The sequence below is a fragment of the Condylura cristata genome, unplaced genomic scaffold (assembly GCF_000260355.1).
Source record: "Condylura cristata isolate star-nosed mole 26May11 unplaced genomic scaffold, ConCri1.0 scaffold00016, whole genome shotgun sequence".
In the NCBI taxonomy this organism is placed as follows: Eukaryota; Metazoa; Chordata; class Mammalia; order Eulipotyphla; family Talpidae; genus Condylura; species Condylura cristata.
The window spans coordinates 31,251,770-31,270,211 of record NW_004567117.1 but is presented as its reverse complement, the minus strand read 5'-3'; the positions used below and the strand labels follow the sequence as shown (position 1 = coordinate 31,270,211).

Below are 18,442 nucleotides of genomic sequence, written 5' to 3'. Positions count from 1 at the left end.
GCCCCCGCGCGCGCCCCGGCCTCCGGGAGACTGGCGCATGCCACGGAGCGCCCCTCGGGCCGCCGCCGCTCTTGTCCGGGCCCCTGCTGTTGCTGCTGTCGCCTGCGTCTGTTGCCCCAACTCGGCGCCCGACTTCTTCATGGTGTGCGGAGGTCATGTTCGCTCCTTAGCCGGCCAACGACTTTTCTCCTCGCCTCCTCGCCCCGCATGTTCAGGACCAAACGATCTGCGCTCGTCCGGCGTCTCTGGAGAAGCCGTGCGCCCGGCGGCGAGGACGAGGAGGAGGGCACGGGCGGAGGCGGAGGCGAGCTGCGGGGAGAAGGGGCCACGGACGGCTGGGCGCATGGGGCGGGTGGCGACGGCGCAGGCAGGGCTGGCTGCTGCCTGGGCAAGGCGGTCCGGGGTGCCAAAGGTCACCACCATTCCCACCCCCCAGCCGCGGGCGCCGGCGCGGCCGGGGGCGCCGAGGCGGATCTGAAGGCGCTCACGCACTCGGTGCTCAAGAAGCTGAAGGAGCGGCAGCTGGAGCTGCTGCTGCAGGCCGTGGAGTCCCGCGGCGGTACTCGCACCGCGTGTCTCCTGCTGCCCGGCCGCCTAGACTGCAGGCTGGGCCTGGGGGCGCCCGCCGGCGCGCAGCCCGCGCAGCCGCCCTCGTCCTATTCGCTGCCCCTCCTGCTGTGCAAAGTGTTCAGGTGGCCGGATCTCAGGCATTCCTCGGAAGTCAAGAGGCTGTGTTGCTGTGAATCTTACGGGAAGATCAACCCCGAGCTGGTGTGCTGCAACCCCCATCACCTTAGCCGACTCTGCGAACTAGGTAAGAAGTTGTTGGGTGTTCACCTTCCCTCCTCCCTGCGGGTCAAGCTGCGGAAGAGAACGGCGGGAGTTGGGTCTGTGCGGAGCTGCTTCTCCCGAGCCTGGGAGGAGATTTGCAGGGCGAAAGTGGAGAGGGGACCCGGGGAAACTGGGAGGGTATTCCCTGGGGCTTCCCTTCCAGTTCTGTTCTCTCGCCCCGGTGGGGGTCCCGGGCACGGCTCTTACGCGCGGGCTACAGACGTGCGGTTAAAAATTAGACGCCCTTATTTCCGGATCGGTCAGGGGACGCAGAAAGAAGCGGGGGGTCACGCCTCCCCCGCACCCGGAAAGGCGTGGAGGGAGGTGTGTGGCCGAGTTGGACCAGGTCCAAGCCCGCCAAGGAAGGCTGGGAGAAGCGAGTCGCCAAGGCAGAGTCTCTGCGCCCTTAGTAAATTGGGAGAGTCGCGCCGGGCGTAAGTGGTCCAGAGACTGCCCTGGCCAGCAGCTTGGGGCCAAGTTCGGGGGCTGAGAGGATGAGGACGGGAGGCTCAACTGGATATTTACTCTCAACTCTGCCAACCCAGGGTGGAAAAGAACGAGCTGCTAGGAGAAGTTAGGGTGTCTCCTACTTTCTCCTTGCCAGCACGGAATGGCCCACTGCGTCTCCCCGATGTCTGCTCCTTTCCACGCGGGGACCTGGGCTTCTGGTCCGAGACCCCGGCCGCCTCTCTGTCCTTCCAGCTTCTCCATTGCTTCCCTTCTCTAGTCTGATGTGCGGGTGGGGAAACCGGGCATGTGCGCCCCGGTGCTCACAGCTCCTCCCCCGAGCACCAACCCTTTTAGGGCTTGTCTCCCGGGGGTGGGGGCTCGCGGAAGGGGGATCCTCCTGTTCCTGGCGCGGGTGCCCGGCGGTGCGGCGCGGGCAGGGTTGAATCGCGCCCCCGCGGGTGGGGTGCGGTGGGCACCAGGGGTGAGTGGGAGCCAGGTCTGAAGTTCTGGGACGCGGAGGGGGCTCAGTCGCCCCCCGGCCTGTGAACTGGGAAGTGCGCGGTCTGGAGGAGCCGTGGCCCGGCCGGTGGTTTCCAGCTGGGCCGGCGCTGTGCGGCGGCGGCGGCCGCAGACGTGGAGAAGCTGAGCGCCGCGGCTGGCGCCAGGCGGCCTCTTTTGTTTATCTGACAGCTAAATATCAAGGCAATCACCGCCTCGCGGCCCGGCCTCCAACCCCCACAGCTAAGACAAACAGTTGGGCTAAAAGAATGCCTCTGTTATCATAAGTTTCTATCTCTTTCTCATGGCTCGGTCTTTATTTTCCCTTACTTTTTTCATTCCAGAGTCTCCCCCTCCTCCTTACTCCAGATACCCGATGGATTTTCTCAAACCAACTGGTGAGTAGATGGCTTAAAAAATACCCGTGCTGTCTTCAGTTCGTTTCGAAACGGAGTCTCGAGAGAGCAGATTTTGGTGTCTAGGCTGCGGCTTGGGGAGGCGCTGGCTGTGCTCCTTGGCAGTTCCAGGCGCCGAGTTGCTCTGTTGGAAGTTAGGGTTTTTCTGTTTTGTTGCTGAGACTGGATATATAGCTGTATAATTTAAAACGTGGGGGCTGGGGGGTTGTTAGCTATGTCTTTTTATTCTTTTTTCATGTATTTGTGCTACTTGGGAGACAAACAGGATAGGTTGATGGAGAATGAAAAATTGTGAGTGCCAGAAGAATCAGCAGGGATGAAGGGTAACTTGATACAAGGATAGAAGTTAAAAAGGTGTTGAGGGAAGACTGGTTTGGAGTTAAGAGGTTTAGGACATTTAGGAAGGCAGTCCCCACCCCTGGGCACCCTCCTGTGACCTGCAGGTCAGCTCTCTTCCCCAGTTCTCTGCACTCTTGGTAGGGGCATAAAACTTGTCTGCATAGCTCTGCCTGCCTGTTGCTTTGTCATGGGATGGCACAGGGCCAGGGCAAAAGCCCTTGTGAGACTGGTACCAGCCCTCTTCTCTGCACTCTGGTTCTGGCTGGCAGTGCAGGAGCTCACCACATGAAGCTCACCATGTTGGGGAGAAGTGTCAACAGGACTGGGGCTTGGGGTGACCCTAGAGTCTGGTCTCTGTCCTGACTCTGCTTACAGCGGGACACCCATTTGCAGAAAATACGGATTGTAACTTTAGGATCCTAAAGCCTGGGTCCTGTGGCAGAAAAATGCCAGGCTGGTGATTTTTTCATTTTGCCAAGGTTCTGGGAGAAGGAAAAAGCGAAGGGCTGGGCACCATTTCGCTCTTGGAATTCTACAAGTCCTTCCACCTCATGAGTTTTTGGCTGTTGGGCCTTTCCCCCCACTAATTAAAAGTTTTGCTGGGGCGTTGTCATAAATTAAATACTTTAATGAACGGTGTAACCGAAGCCCATGCTCCTCAGCCAGCCCTCCCGGGACTGTACGGCTCCCTCAGTTGGGAAGGCGTTTCTGCTTGCCTTAATAAGTGGCCTGCGAAGCATGTGATATTTTGCTTTCGATTTACAAAACAGCAGATAAATGGTCATTAATGAGGAGATAACCAGCTCTCTGTATTTGTAACAAACGTTAACTGAAAATTATCAGGCTCTGTAGAGGAGAACGTAACTCGTCCGGGCTTTTGGCTTGAAGACTCAGGAAGTCTTTCCTGAGGCTACCCCAAGGACCATCACCGTCCCGTCTGCGTTTTTCCTCCCATCGTCTTCAAATTTGGAGGTTTTCCTTAGAGGAGAGAAAACAGAACAGGCAGTGGCAGTCAGTGTCCCGGGGACTTCCTAAGCCCATAGCAAAGAGGAGCCACGTTCCTGCAGAGATGCCGGGGTAAATCTGTTCTTGGGATTTAAGCCGTCACTCAGCCAGGCCAGGACCTCATTTTCAGTGAGTGGAGTGATATATTTATTCATTAGCAAGTGTTGACATTAGGTAGCAAAATGTGTGTAAACAGAGAAGCCACAAAGACAGGAATGTGCCATTTTCAAGGGGGAGAAAAGTTCTGCAGATCAGCCAATAGGAAGTGATTAACCTGCCACTCGGAAACTCAAACAGCTGGTTACTCACCCAAAACGTTTTGCTTAAAACAAAGCAAAAAAAAAAAAAACACGCAATGAAAAAAGTGCCCTTGTGTGTGTAAGGACAGGAGAGTGGGAGGAGGAGGAGCTCTCTTGGCGGGCTGCCAGGAGGGCTGGAGGGGGCGGGCTGGGCTGGCTGCGAGGGCCCCAGGCGCAGAGGTCAGACAAAGACGGGTGGGGCCCCAGGTTTTCAGCCTCACCTTGTATCTGGGAGAGTATTTGGCTGGGAGTTTAGATCAGCCACTTACATTCTTAAGTTTCTAAGCCTTAGGTTGAAATTTTGGTCTGGGTTACTAGGTGAGAACCAGGCATCAGCTCTTAAGTGGACAAGTGTTGAACTCAACTGGTTGCACAACTAAGGGAATCCTGTGGAGTTCTCAGTGGGGGGGAAGGGCGGATGGCAAGGGGACTTCAACCTGTAACCTTTGGAGGGACTCAGGAAAGGGTTGCTCTGGTTCAAGCCATTCTACAGCAGCTTCTGGGAGAGCCTGACCTTTGTATACCTGGGTGCTGGGTGAGCCCAAGGCAGCAGGGTCATCTGGGAAAGAAGGAGTATGTCTGGAACAAGGTGACTGACCTATGGCTACATCAGAAGTCAGGGAGACACCTTCCTTCTCCACCAGCCCCCATGGGCCCCAGTCTCACAGGAGTAAGAACATGCTGTTTGAAATTAGATCTCAGGTCAGAGCACATTGCTGGGTGCAGTCTCCTGGCTGAGGCTGAGGACCCAGGTGAGCAGTGCCCATTGGCAAATTGAGCCTTCTAAAGCCTAGTTGAGAAGTCTGGGATCTAGTCCTGCTTTTTACCTCTTAACTCATGCCACTTTCAACTTTTCCAGGCCTCTTTTGAAACCCAGATGATTAAAGAGTTAGATTAGATGATTCATTCATTTGCTTATTTATTGGTTCATTCATTCGCTCCACAAACCTGATGATGTGTCTGCCTAAAAATTTGATGATTCTAATGGAGTGGTTTGCCCTTCTGTATCCAGGGTTCATTGGAGTTGTGGATGGGTGCAAGAGCTTTGAACATTTGGGATATGGTGGCAGAGCTGGCACGCTTTGGGGTATGTTAGTGGGATTGGTGGTGCAACTCAGATCTAAGTTGGCTAGAATGTCCTGGCTCTCTGGTACGCATTCTGCAGGTGAGAGAAGTGGGGTCCCCAGCCCCTTCACCACGTTTCATGTCTTGCTACCTCCAGTGAGTCTTGATTTGTGAAGGACTGTATCTCCCAGACCCAGCATTCACTGGGTGCTCAGAAACACTGAGTGGTGGATGAGAGCCAGGAATGGCCTAGAGCTCCTGTGTGAGTGTGAGTGTTTGTGCCAGGCCGGGTCCGGGGACTGGGCACCAGGCAGAAACTTAGGCTTTGGCTTAGAGCTTTTTCTGTGGGTGAGGGATGGAGGCGTGGCCCTTTTGACCTTTACAAGCTCAGCAGTAGCTGGAGGCCTGTCTGGGTACTGGAGACAGCCTCAGCCTGCCTCCCTGCAGGGAAGAGAGTTGGGACTGCTGACCTGTCTGGGGAGGGCGAGCTGAGGGATAGGCCCAGCTCACTGGGTGGCCCCTTGAGCTAGTCAATGACGCCTCAGTTTACCTGGGTGCATGTTGAACAGGTATACTTTACTACTTCACAGGAGTGGTACGCAGACCTAATTAATGTTTGTAAATCCCTCCTGAGATCAAAGGCGCTGCAGAAGGGCAGAGCACCATTTCATACAAACGCTTGTGGTTGCCAGTGCGAGCTGGCTTGCCTTTGATCTGAGATGGGCTGACACCCTGAATATGGTCCCAGCTCTGCCCTGAGATGCCGGGCTTTCCCTTTGAAACACACCTTGCCCCTGGGATCGAGCCAGCCAGAGCTGGGGAGGGGGGCCGGGAGTGGCCGTGGATAAGTCATCATGCTTAATGTTAGGGTGTCTTCCAAGCCTATCCCTAAAGTGGTTTTAGAAAGTGCAGGAGGTACAGCGTTTAGCAACAACTCCACTTCCTGCCTCCCCCATTGTTTTCCATTTGATTAAGTATATCCTGTAAAACTGTATATTCCTGTTAGGAGTTATATTTTACCCTGATAAAATGAGATTACACACACCATCTTTCTCTTTGCTTGCTGCCACCACTCCTCAAACCCCCCCCCCCCAGAGAATTCTTGAAAAGTTGTTTTAACAGCCCAAGAAAGTCCAGAGAGTGCTGCAGAGGGAGAGTAAGAGAGAGAATCTTAAGAGTTGTAGAGGGAGGGAGGCTGCAGAAACACAGGCGTGACAGGGGGGCTGTGCGTTGGCCAGACTCAGCCCCCACTCCCCAACCCCAGTTCCAATCCTTGCCAGGAACTGGGTCCCTGAAGGCATCTGCTAGCCAGGAGGCACAGGCCTGGGCCATTTGCTCCTGCAGCCCTTTCCCTAGACTTTCTATTCGCCCCTGGCCAGGTAGCTCGAGCAGGAAGCTGATAATGTGCACCCCAGGGCCATCCTGCTATTGGCCTGGGGTGGGGGCCACTGGAATTTGCAGGAACCGACATGGTGTGTTGGCTGAAGAGCTGAAAAGCTTAGTTCTTGAGCCAGTGTTTGGGTTTAGCATTGGCTGTGGCCTACGTTCCACTTAACAGGGTCTTGTGCATTTTGTGGAGGGGCTGTTTGGTAGTGCATGGGCATATTTTTGTTTTAATTGCTTGGAGGGAGTCTGTTTCTCAGCTGGAATTGTCATAACACTCAGTCACATTTAGGTCACTGCTGGGAGCATCTGGGGATGACAGAGAAGTTGCAGAGAAACTTAGAGCCTAGTCAGGGCAGGCAGGATCTGAGGGGAAAGATCAGGAAGGACAGCAGAAGGGAACTCCAAGTGCTGGGTGCCAGAAAGTTTTAATGGGAGCTGAGGGCACGCAGCCTTGCAGGTCTGGGGTTGCCCGGGAAGGCTTCCAGAGATGGGAGTTTTGGACTAGGCCTGGAAGGAGGTAGAACATTTCCCCTCCGGCTGGGCGCCTTGCTGAGAATGTACTTGACTGGGTTGTGGCTTTCCACAGGTGTATACATGAGTAAAATTCATTCAGTTCTGCTTGAAATTTCTTGCACTTTGCTCTACTCATTACACCACAATTAAAAGGGAAAAAGAAACCCCTTCAGCGCCATATCAATTTGAGATAGTCCTAAGAACTTGGAAGTCTTTAGAAAGACAACTGCCAGATACCCAGTGTGTGGGGGTGGCATTGGGGCCCCAGGAACCAAGTAAGGTGGCTTTGCCCTTGATTTTTCCCCTGGGAGAGATGGGGGGAGGCAGCTAGGTTTGCGAGCAGAACCCAGAACTCCTTTGACCTTGGGAACTACCTAGTTTCTTCAATGGAGGACTTGGAATAAAAGAGAAATTCCAGCCAGTCTGTGATCGAGCCTGACTTGGCTAATGATTAACTGGCTGCCTGGAGCCCAGACGGGTGACAAGGTGCTGTGGTCTGTCTTATGATGGGCAGTGAAGCCTGAGCAGACCATTAATAATCAGCATCGTGGCTGGGAGTCAGCCGCTTGGAATGTGTGGTTTCTCTTTAATGCTGTTTAGAATGTGCTTAAAAATTAATCTTGGTGTTTTTATTTATTTATTTGTGTACTTATTTATTTCTCTCTCCGGCCCACAGCAGACTGTCCAGATACTGTGCCTTCCTCCGCTGAAACAGGGGGAACGAATTACCTGGCCCCTGGGGGGCTTTCAGGTAAGACTTATCCCGTTTTCTTGGTGATTCCAGAATCTCTTGAAATGAATGGAGACTGGAGAGATGGGGGTGGCCTGCTGCCCCCCCAGATGGCGTGGAGTTAATTCTCACGTGTGTGTTCAGTTGGACAAGTCATGGTGACTGCCGCCCTTTGCTTGCTAGTGTGACCTCCTGGGGCTGGGCCCCAACATGGTTGTAGAACTGGGGTCTTCCTTGGGATGGGGTTGTGCGGTGTTTTGTGGTGACTGTCAACTGACTCCTCCCCCGCGGGCTTCCACACTCTGCAGCTTTGGTGTCCGAGGCTTAAGCTCGTTCTGACCTGGCTCTTGGCGCACCAGGTGCCTGGAAGGTAGATGGACTCCTCTTTTGGGACCTTGCTGAAGACAGACCCCAAGTATGGGATGAGAACTGAGAGTAGATGTCCACGATCTGGCTTAGTGGGGGTTCTGTAGAGCATGGTGGATACTAGAAGGACAGGATGGGGCCCTGGAGAGAGGAGGCACTGATAACCCTGCTCCTCAGAAGGAGGGTGGGCTTTCCCCGGGCCCGAGGTCACGAGGGCTTGGAATGCCAGTGCTGGGGTTTGGGTTTGGATGAGGGACCAGTGCCTGAGTAGCATCTTCCTGGAGGACCTGGGCAGCGAGAACTAAACTTGGAGAAATACACAATGTAAGTGGGAGGTGGTGTCCTTTTATTCTAAAGACATTGATTTCCCCCTGTCCCCACCTATAGTGCGCTGTCACTGAATATTCTGAGGAGTAGCCAAAGCAAAGGGAAAGTGACCTGAACAAAATTCCAGGCATTTTTCATCTCATGCCTCCGGGATTTTGATGGAGGGCTGTGGCGGCACAGATGGAAGCTGTAGCACTGTCTTGGGTGTCTCCTCGAGGTGGGGGGAGGGGGGAGGGGGGCCGCTAATTGGTCAAGCGTCGCTGAGACCTGGGTCATCTGGGAGAGGGCTCTCCTCTTCCAGGAATTGAGCTTGCTGGGAATGTCTTTAAGGAGTCCCTTGTTTGTTTTTATTTCAGTGCAGTATATACTACGACTGTTATCTGAGACTGAGGGTATTGTTTACTCAAAGCTCCTAATGAGGATGGAGCTGGAGGGACAGGGCTGGGGGTGGGGGTGCGTCCTGGGGCTCCAGGCTGGAATGGACCTGGGGGTGTGGAGGAGGGAGAGTCCGCAGCAGTTGGGTGAACTGCTTCTTTTTGCTTTCTAAGGCTGAGCCAGTTCCTGAAAGAAGGAAGGCCAAGAAGAGGGAAGGGTCTGGGCAAAATAACATACTCAGGATGTAGTTAGATGTTTTATTTTTTAAATCCTGAATGTGCAGGGAGGAGCCCCAATCCCTCTGAACCACATGAAATAAGCGAGGGAAGTGGTAGCTTTTGAAAGGGGGCTTTTCGGGAGGGTTTGTCTTATTGATAACATCTTGTCTGTCTCCTCTGCTGGAGGAAATGACAACACCAGGCGAGCCACCAGCCCGGGCGCCTCCTGACAGTGTCACCCGCTAAGCTAAGCAGAGGCCCCTCTGAGCCGAGATGGGCGGGCGTCCTGCCCAAAGCCTTGCAGTCCTACGAGCTAGAAGTGGGGATAGAAACACGGCACACAGCTCCCACCCCAACCCCACCCCCAAGGTAGCTGCCACCATTGAGATTAATGATGAGCTGCTAGGGAGGAGGGGTGTGTTTCTGAAGGGATCCGTGGTTTAACGAAACTGCAAAAAGAAAAAAAGGGGGGCCCTCCACATGAAAGAGCATTTGTTTTGAATTGTAGCTCTTGACTTACTAATTCCCAAGGCTTCAAAGTTTGAGCTCTTTCTTCTTTCCGTGTGGAGACGGAGCAGTTTATTAATAATGTGCCGTGGGGAGAAATTGGAGAAACTGTGTCTTGGGTTAGAGCCATGGTTTGGGGGGTGCCCGGAGGGGAGGTGATGGGCATGGAGAACGCCCAGGGTTATGTCCTCTTGAGCAGGAACGCATCTCCAGAAGATGATGTTGGTGGCCCTGCTCCAGGGCAGAGAGTTTTACGAATGGAGAAAGCCGAGAAAGCCCTGGCCACCTCCTTTCCAAGAAGTTGGTCTTTCCATGGGGGTGGGGAGGCCTGGGTGTGTCTGCCCAGCAGAGGAAGAACAGGGGCTGTGGGGGACCGGGCAGGCCCCCTAGGGGATGGGGTTAGCAGAGGCTGGAGGGTGGGAGCCTGTTTCAGGAAGGAGGGCATCAAGGTGGGGAGCGGTGGACGCAAGGACGGGCCCTCTCCTCCCCCCTGAAATAACCTCTCAGAGTGTCTCTTTCACAGGCCTTGTGTGCTGTTTTCCTTCCTGTCCTGCCTGGCTGAGTGCGGGCTTAATGAATGGGGCTCAGTTCAGGGTGGGAGGAAGGTCGGCAGCAGGAGCCAGGGCTTGATTCTCTTGGCAAGGGAAGAAGGGAAAGAAAAAACAGCCGAATGTGAAAATGTGGTGCCTCAGAGGTGGGGGTGGGGTGTGCTCAAAGGCAGGCCCCCCTCCTGAAATGCCGGGGTGACTCCAAGGCTGGCCCTTCCCTTTCCTGCGAGGAAGGGGAGTGGGCGGGTAGGAGCCCTGGGGGCAGGCCTGCTGGCTGCAGGTTGGAATTCCAGCCTTGCGAGCTTGGGTCCGGCACAGGCCTGGACCTTTGGGGCCCGCAGCGAAACACGCCCCACCCCTGCAAGTCTCCCCAGTCTGGGAAAACGGCACATTTTTAGAAGGCTGTGACTTGGTTCCAGGAGATTGTACTTTCATTTCTGACAGCCGGCTCTCTGAGACAGATGGATTGCTTGGTGCATGGGTGTGTGTGTGTGTGTGTTTGTGAGTGTGTGCATGCAACCATGCTGTAGGCATACAGATAGACGAGCCCGTGCAGGGACAGAAGAGCAGGCTCAGGGCTGGGCTCGGGTCCCTCTCACGTGGGCTTGGCGCCTGGTGGGGGTGGCCTCTCCGTGAGGTTATGCACTGTGGGGCTGTGTTGCAGGACGGTTCTGAATTGTGATTCTGACAACCCGTGTAAGCTCTCCAGACGCGGTGTCTCTTGGAAGGTGTGCAGCTCCGGCGTGGGCCCTGGCCTCTGGAGTGGGATCTGGCCCAGGAAGACCCACCTTGGAGCTGTCTGACGTAGACGGGAAGCACCTCAGTTTAGCTCAGTGGTGGGAATGGAAAGGATTTGCTCCCAGAGCTTTCACTGTATCACTGCTAATTAAAAGCATGTGTTAGAAGCTGTCATCTTTGCAGCCTCCATCTGGAGTTCCTGGGAGGGCTTTCATTGAGCTTGTCTGCTGTCCTGGTTTGGGTGGGTAGCAGAGCACACTCTCCTTGAGAGTTCTAGGTTACTCAGCTACAAACTCAACCTCCAGCCTCCTCCTGACACACTGCTGTCAGGAACTGGCTGGGCCTCGGCCATGCCCACTGTTCAGGCAGGGATTGGATGCCAGCAACCCAGTTGTACCAGTTGTAGTTGCTTAAACTTCAAAAGAGGTGCCACTGTGGATTTCAGGGAGGGATGGGAAGCAACCTAAGTGCTGACATATCTTCAGGGGCAGGGGTTGAGGAACCTCGTCTGTGTCTGCAGAGGTAGGGCTATTGTAGAGACATCATTCCGACAACCCGTGGGCTTGGGGGTTGCCTGAAGTTGTCAGCACCCCCACACTGATAGAGAAATGGGGAGTCTGGAGCAGGCTGTACAGTTCAGGTCGCTGCCCGAAGAATAAGATCCTGGCCTTTTTATTAATAGGAGAACAAAAAGAAAAATGTGGGTCAAACTGAAAATATGACTTGTAATTTAGGGTTTTAGGGAAGGTGCGTCTGCTGATGAGGTAGATCATACTCCCAACCCTCACCCATGGTTCCAGTTCTATTAGCAAGGCCTTCTACTGGTCAGTCTCTGGGGTGCAAAAGTACATCAGTCAGGGGCCCCCGATATTCCTGGTCATACCTGTGATGCTTGCCCATTATCCCAGGGTGATCAAGCATCCTGCTCTTGTTTAACTTGAAAGGAGCCTGGTAGGGTCTGGTTTGCTATGTTTAGTGGGCACGCTAAGATCTAGTTTCAAGTCCCTGTGAGGTGGGTACCCTATAGGTGAGCATCCTTCCAGGAGGTGAGTGGTGTTTGCTCCTCCTGAACCCTGCTGGCACTATGACAGCATTAGAGGAAGAGTCCTCTAATGCTGTCATAGCTAAGTCCATGGTCAACTTGGGTGTAAACCAAGTTGCCTAGGAAAGACTGTGCTATCCTGTTTTTAAGGAAAGTTATTCAACTGCCTGTGAACAGCTATTTATTGTCTGACATGGCACTGTCGGTGTTGGCAAACTGGAGCCTGGGCCTGGGTGCCTGTGCTGTTCCTGAGGTCTCCTGCCCATGCCTGGGGAACAGGAGGCTCCCTGATGTTTTGGGGGCTGGGATGGATTGGGCTCCTGAAAGCAGCCAGAGACCAAGGATATGAGCTTCAGGGAGTCGGACAGACGAGCACACATGACCGTGGGTCACAGAAGTGAGAGAGAGTCTGAATCTCTAGGGACTCGGCCCACATCTCCCTAAATGCCAGTGAAATGCCCTTGGCTCACCTGGCACACACCTGCTCCCTGGGGAGGGAGGGTGGTCTCCGTGTCGCCTCGCCTACCAGACAGGAGGTCACGTACTCACCCTGGAGAACTACGCTGATAACAACCCTTTTGTCCTGGAAAGAACAGGGCATCCCGGCAGGGGTTAAGTATGCAGGGTGACAGCCCTGAGTAGAGCAAATGGGTGGGTGGGGTGGGGAGGGGGGGTCGGAGCGTTCAGCCAGGCTAGATGGGCTCCTGCCGCATGGGCCTTGCCATTGAGGCAGAACGACCCAGTTTTTGGCTACACCATCCCTTCTCCCTCTCTTCTTAGCAGAGCCTGGCTGGCTGGGAGGACGTCTAGACCTATGGGACCTCTAGGGCCAGCCCAAAGTAGGGGCCAGCAAACAAGGAGGAAATGCCAAAGGATTCCTGATCCAGTTACACTTCCTTTTCACCTTTGTTGTGGGCGAGATAGAGCTCCTTGGCGGCTGGAGTCTGAAGCATGAGCAACACCTTCGTTTTTAAAGAGTTATTTTATTTATTTATGCATAGGAGAGCTGGGGTGAGGCCAGAGGTGGGTGGAGGTGAGAGGATTCCCCAGAGACAGTGGGGAGCAGAACAGGTGGATTGATTGACATACACTGCTGAGGGGAGCAGCAGGGGAGACAGGAGATGTCTGCTGGGCCATGTGGGTCAGCTCCCTGGCCTGGAATCGAACTTGTGCTGGAGCAGTACCTTCAATGTGGGTGGTGGGATGGTGGTTCCACATTTGCCTGCACGTTGGAACCCCTGAGGTATTCTGGAATCACACTGTCTGGGGGTCCCAGCAGCAGCATTTTGGAAGCTCTCCATGTGATGACAGCCTGCAGGTAGGGTGCAGGCCCTCTGGCATGGAGTGGAGTGCGGCAGTCTGTGTTCCTGCGGGGGTGAGTATTTCTGGTGGCTGTGCAAGGTTTCTCTGTCTGGTTTTGCTTCTGCCATGACACATTTGAGTGTCTCTTTTTAAACCTGCTTGGTTCTAGAGACTTGAGGAGAAAGGATGAGCTCCACCTTTGTCCAGCTTGCTTTGCTGTTAGTAACATTATAAAAGGGACTGTGGAACAGGGTTCCCTTTTGGGGTGACAGATGTTCTGGAACTAGGGGTGGTGATGGCTGTTCAACTGGCATTACTAATGGTAAATAGTATGTGGTATGTATTTTACCAAGTTTAAGACACCCCTTTCCAAAGCAACCTCTGAGGTCTCTGGTGCGGGGGCAGCCGGCGCTCTGAATCTTTCACCTGCAGAAGCAGGCACCGAGCAGTGTTGACTTGACCTCAGACCTTCCCTTTTCCAGGCGGGTTGCAGAAATGAGAGGCAGGAAAGTTGCCGGTGGTTCCTTTTTTCCGAGCCTGACCCTGCGGGCAGAGTGAGTGACTTGTTCCCTCCCTATTCCGGCTGCCTGCCCAGCCTGGTTGGTTCCCTGCCGGATGGGTAACTTGTGGGTCACCAGCACCTTGCTAGCCAGTACCTTGCGAAGCCTGGGGTCAGCATACCCCCCGCCCCCCACCCACTGGGTGATCCAGATCCTTCCTCTGGCCCTGGTGGCGCCCTGATCACGGCGCATCCTGGCCGAGGTTCTAGGGCTGTGGAGAGGCTGGTGCAGGAGCCTTCCCTTTGCAAGAGCCTCGTGAAAGGTTACTGTATGGCGCGGCCACTGGGAGGTCACCACGGGCCCTACCACCTTTCTCGTTCCGGATTGAATGGCCAGCCCAGAGCCTGGCTACATGCCTACTGTCACAGAGAGGCTTCCTCTCTGGGCTATTTTCAGCGGGAAGATATTATTAACTGCTGAGGCACAGCTCTCAATTTAGTGGCTAACACACCAAGAAAGTAACATTCTATTGATGGTGGCATCTCTGCCTAACCACTTGGGGGGCTTCCCCCTCTCCAACCAGAGCCCCCCGCCCCCCGCCCACCATTTCTCCTCACGGAGTATCCAGTGGCCTGAGCCCCTTGATGAAATTTGCCATAGAGACAATGAGGCTTTATGTGAAGCTCACTCTTGAAAAATGTTGAACATGATCGCATTTATAACCGGTGATGGGGAGATTTCATGATCGGATGAAGCACTGACTAGAGAAAAGGAACTTTCTATGGCGTTTAGTTAGGACCGGTGTTTAAAATGGGTGATAACTTTCACCTTGTGAGTGAACAGGAAATATTGGGACAAGACAGGAAATTGCATCATTCCTTTTATGAGAAGAACTCCAGAAAAAAGTTGTTCGTGAAAGGTAGTGGCTGAGAGGAGCCCGGCCCTGTTTTGTGTGACTTTTCCCCCCTTCCCTCCCCTCTTCTTCCCTTCCACTCCCACGAGAACTTTTAGGCCATTTTCTTTAAGAAAGAGGCTGTTTGAGAACTTTGTTATTTTTATTATTAAAAAAAAATATTTTACCAGAAGGGTCACCTTCAGTTGAAATGTTAACTGCAGCCTCTTTCCCGGTTTACTAAAGAATCTTTCATTACTTTTTCAGCTTCCTTCCCCAAATGGCGAGGCCAAACAGCCCTTGGCTGGAAGTGAGTTTTGGTTTGGCTTTGCAGTCTCCACACTGAGCCCCACCCAATGTCATTAGCTTAGTTTTAACTTGCAAAAAAAAAAAATTATTATTATTATTTTTTGGTCTGGGGTAGGCAGGAATGTATGCATTCCCTCAACCTTTTCACCCTGACCCCTGTCACCCCCTAAGCAAGGGCCACCTGGCTTGAGGGAGGTAGGTTGGGGTTGAGCCACCTTCCTTCTCAAAACACTGACCCCGTCTCCCTCTCACCATCCACCCCAAGGGGCTTGTCACTTCTCAGTCTGCCTGGGGCCTCCTGAGAATGAGGAGGAGACAGGCTTCATTGCTCCCTGCGTCCTGTGCAGAGAAGAGAGTGGTACCGCCCTGGGGCCCCGGTGTGGGGACACCACTTGCCTCCTGTGTGCTCCCTCTCGGACAGTGTCACCTCTCGGACAGTGTCATTATTCGAGTGACTTGGAACATGGGACGCGGCCCTGGCCCTTGCTGCCATGGAGCCGTCTTCAGGATGGAGATCAGAAAGGAAGAGGCGCGTGTGGCTTGTGGCTCGCTTGTTCCCCAGTTGCTACAGTGCCACCCCCCCCTTCCTTAGCATGCTTTGTTTTGTTTTCATAACACAACAAGAGCCCTGGGGTGTGTAAAAGCATTGTTGAACACTCGGTGAGGGTAACTTGTCCAAACAGAGCAGGGCGCCAAGGCAGAACGCTGTGGGCAGGTGGTGTGCCCGCAGAGGTGGCCGGGCCGGCGCCTGGCTTGGAAGTGGCTCTGGATCTGACGGGGTGGGCGCGGAGGTCAGGGGCTTCTCCCACCTCCATGGGCACCCGGGACAGGGCCTGGGCCTGGGCCTCGGCCGCTGCCGCTCTGGCTGGCCCCTGCCTGGAAGGCGTGCTCCTCTCCTGGGCGGGTCGCCTGTGCCTTCCTCTGCCAAGTGTAAACTGGGTGAGCCCAATGTGTGGGAGGAGCCAGCGTGCCTGTCGTTCATTCATGTAGCAGAAGCTTTCTGAGCACCTACTATGAGCCAGGACCCGTGCAGTTCTTGAGCCTGCGTGGAATGAAGAGCGGTAGAAGTGATGGCTTTCCTGAAGGTGGAATTGTGCCTGTGAATCGGTCGACTTTTGTCTGCCGGGGTTTGGGGGTGGGAGGTGGGGGAGAAGGGGGCAGCTTCTCTGGCAGTTTCTGCAAGACAGAGGAGCCAAGTCCCATGGGCTCGGAGTGGGAGTCGGGGTGAGGTGTTGTAAGACAGGGCAGAGACGCCCCTGGGGTGATTGTCTGAGCACGCAGGGTAGGCAGAGTGCTTCTGTCATCGGCTTCTGCTTCTGCTTGGGTTGTGTGTCTGTTGAGAGTTGAGATGAAGCAAAGCTTGTGAATAAACAGAGGTCTGTCTCCTGGTCCCATGTGTGCCCCACAACTTGTTGATTTGGAGATAACAGCAGTTGCAGCAGGAGGTGAAGCTGTAGCTCACCTCCCTAATCCTGGAGGTAGCTGGGAGCCCAGTGCTGAGTGGTGCCTGCCCTGAACCCCCACCTCGTCAGAGTTTGGGCTCTTCAGTGGGATTTGAGCTGGGGGTGAAGGATATCTGGAACTATCTTTATTTGTCCTCTTGACAATCACAGAGAGGCAGTGAAACTCTGTCCTCCATTTCCAGGTGTCTGACTTTCCTTTTATAAGTCCTCACGAGGGACCATCTGGGGGTGTGACTCTTGGTTTTAACTTACAATTTGATGTTCAAGTCCATTTCTGAGGTCCCAGCACCTGTGTATGAGGCCCTGCCGCACCACCTGGGTTTGTAGGAAGTAACCCCGCCCCGCCCCTGTCCAGTTCTCCCCAGATCCACTCCTGGCTCTCCGAGTTCACCAATTTAATGACGTCTCCTGCTTCTCTGTAGTGCACACATCCAGAAGTGGCCTGGCAGAGCTGGTTGGGGACTTTGACTTGGGGTGCGAAACCAGGGCAGGAGGGAAGGGCTGATCTCAGCTCCTTCTCACAAAGTCGGGGAGTTTCTGGCGTCCCCACAGAAGACAGCTCAGATAACCAGGCACTGAGTGATGTGGCTCTCGGTTGATTCATTTCTGTACTTGAGTCTTTGCACTGTCTAACTCAGGATGGTCGCTCCACAAAAACGAGAGCACAGTGTAACTCCTGGATGTGACTGTCCTCTATTAGTAGCTTCTCTGCTTTGCCACTGAGGAGGCTGACGGCTGACCCCAACACCCTTTCTCTCCCCTTGGGTTGCTCCCAGTCACCTAGTACAGTTAGTTCAAAGTGTCTCCTTCCCCCTTGGGCTCAGGGAACAGTCTGGGGCCAGGAAGTCTCCAGAGAGCTGCTCTGAGACCTGGTTAGCCCCAGGTCGTCTCTGGGGCCCTCCCCCTCATTAATCAGTAACTAGAGGGAAACCAGACTTGAGTTCTTACCCTATCTGGGTGTACAGTACTGTTCTTAGAAATAGATGGGCCCCCATCTCTGCCTAGGTGGGGTCCCAATTAAGGCTCTGCTGGGAGGGGGGTGTCTGGAGTGTGAGGTCTGCAAAGGTTCTAGCCTCACCCCCCAGCTCAGGAGGGAGCTGGGGGGATGATAAAGGAAAGGAGAGTGCCTCCTGGTTTCTGTCCCTGGAGACTAGCGTGCTTTCCTGGGCTCAGGGCTGGGGCTCGGGTCTAGCTGGCTGTGTGGCCTTGTGTGAGCCATTCCTGTGTCTGGCCTCCCTTTCTCATTTGCAGATACGCGGTAGGACTTGGTCTCCAAGTGTCCGAGGCTCAGACATCTGGTGGCCTGTGATCTTTGGCTCTTGGATCTGAGGGTGTGTGGGAATGGGTCCCCTGTGGCTGAGGTGGTGGGGTAGCTGCACCCCTCTATGGCTGAAGGCAGGTCTGAGGAATGGGCTGGACCGCATTAGGAAAGGTAGTGTGGGGGGGAGGGTGGGGGGCAACTTCTTTTCCTTTTCTTGTGGTAAACTGTTCACATCTACTCAATATCTCCTGTCCTGACCATCCTAAGTGTGGGGTTATTTTGTTCAGCTGTTCACATTGTGCCCTCATCAGCCACCATCATCTGCAGAACTTCTCCACTTCCCAAACGGAAATACTGCCCTATTCCACACTAACACCCCCCCTCCCCTCTTCAGCCCGGGGCATAGCCCCTCTCCTTTCTGTCTCCAAGAAGTAGACTGCTCCTGGTACCTCATCTCAGCATAATTGACTGATAGTGGCCTTGGTGGACAGTCCTGCTTAGCGTGCTATCTCCAAGGGTCACCCATGCTGTATGCGTCAGAATTTCCTCTTTTAAAATGTGTGTGAATACAGGTTTTGTTTTTCTACCACAGTTGGGTTGTGTCTGCCTTTTGGCTGTTGTGAACACCGCTGCCATAAACTTGGGAGTACAAATAACCTCTTCAAGGCCTTCTATCACTTTTGGAAGGGTGTATACTCAGCAGTGGGCTGCTGGAGCCGGTGGGAATTCAGTGTTTGATTTTTTGAAGTACCTGCCCGCCAGCATGGCCACCTCTACCTGGATGTGTACATGGATAACTGTAGGGGTCAGGGCACTGCCTGGCATATTCCTGGATGCAGCTGGGTAGGCTGGGTGGCTCCGGGCAGGGGACGTGAAGAAGAGGCCAGTGTGGGCGGCTGGGTCTGTCCTTGTGCCGCGAGGGGGTTGGTGGAGGAGGGGCAGCCTAGCTCTCCACATAATACAAGCCAGATTGGAGCGCATTTATGTGAGGCCCGAGTCCCCGAAACGTGGGGCACACAGCACAGAGGAGCCCGGCGATTTATGTTAGACTCCGGGGGGGGG

General features: G+C 54.3%; 1 protein-coding gene across 2 annotated transcripts in view; it reads left to right on the top strand.

The window, feature by feature from the left end:
• Positions 1–63: 63 nt before the first annotated feature.
• Positions 64–18,442, top strand: part of SMAD7 (SMAD family member 7) — a 27,238-nt gene continuing 8,859 nt past the window's right edge. Inside the window, exons 1-3 of one of the 2 annotated variants that reach the window (XM_004683892.2) lie at positions 64–814; positions 2,124–2,177; positions 7,482–7,553. In XM_004683892.2, coding sequence (XP_004683949.1) covers positions 208–814; positions 2,124–2,177; positions 7,482–7,553 — 733 coding nt within the window. In that variant the 5' untranslated portion in view covers positions 64–207. Of the gene's footprint in view, positions 815–2,123; positions 2,178–7,478; positions 7,554–18,442 lie in introns of both variants that reach the window. The other variant, XM_004683891.2, reaches the window with a different exon arrangement.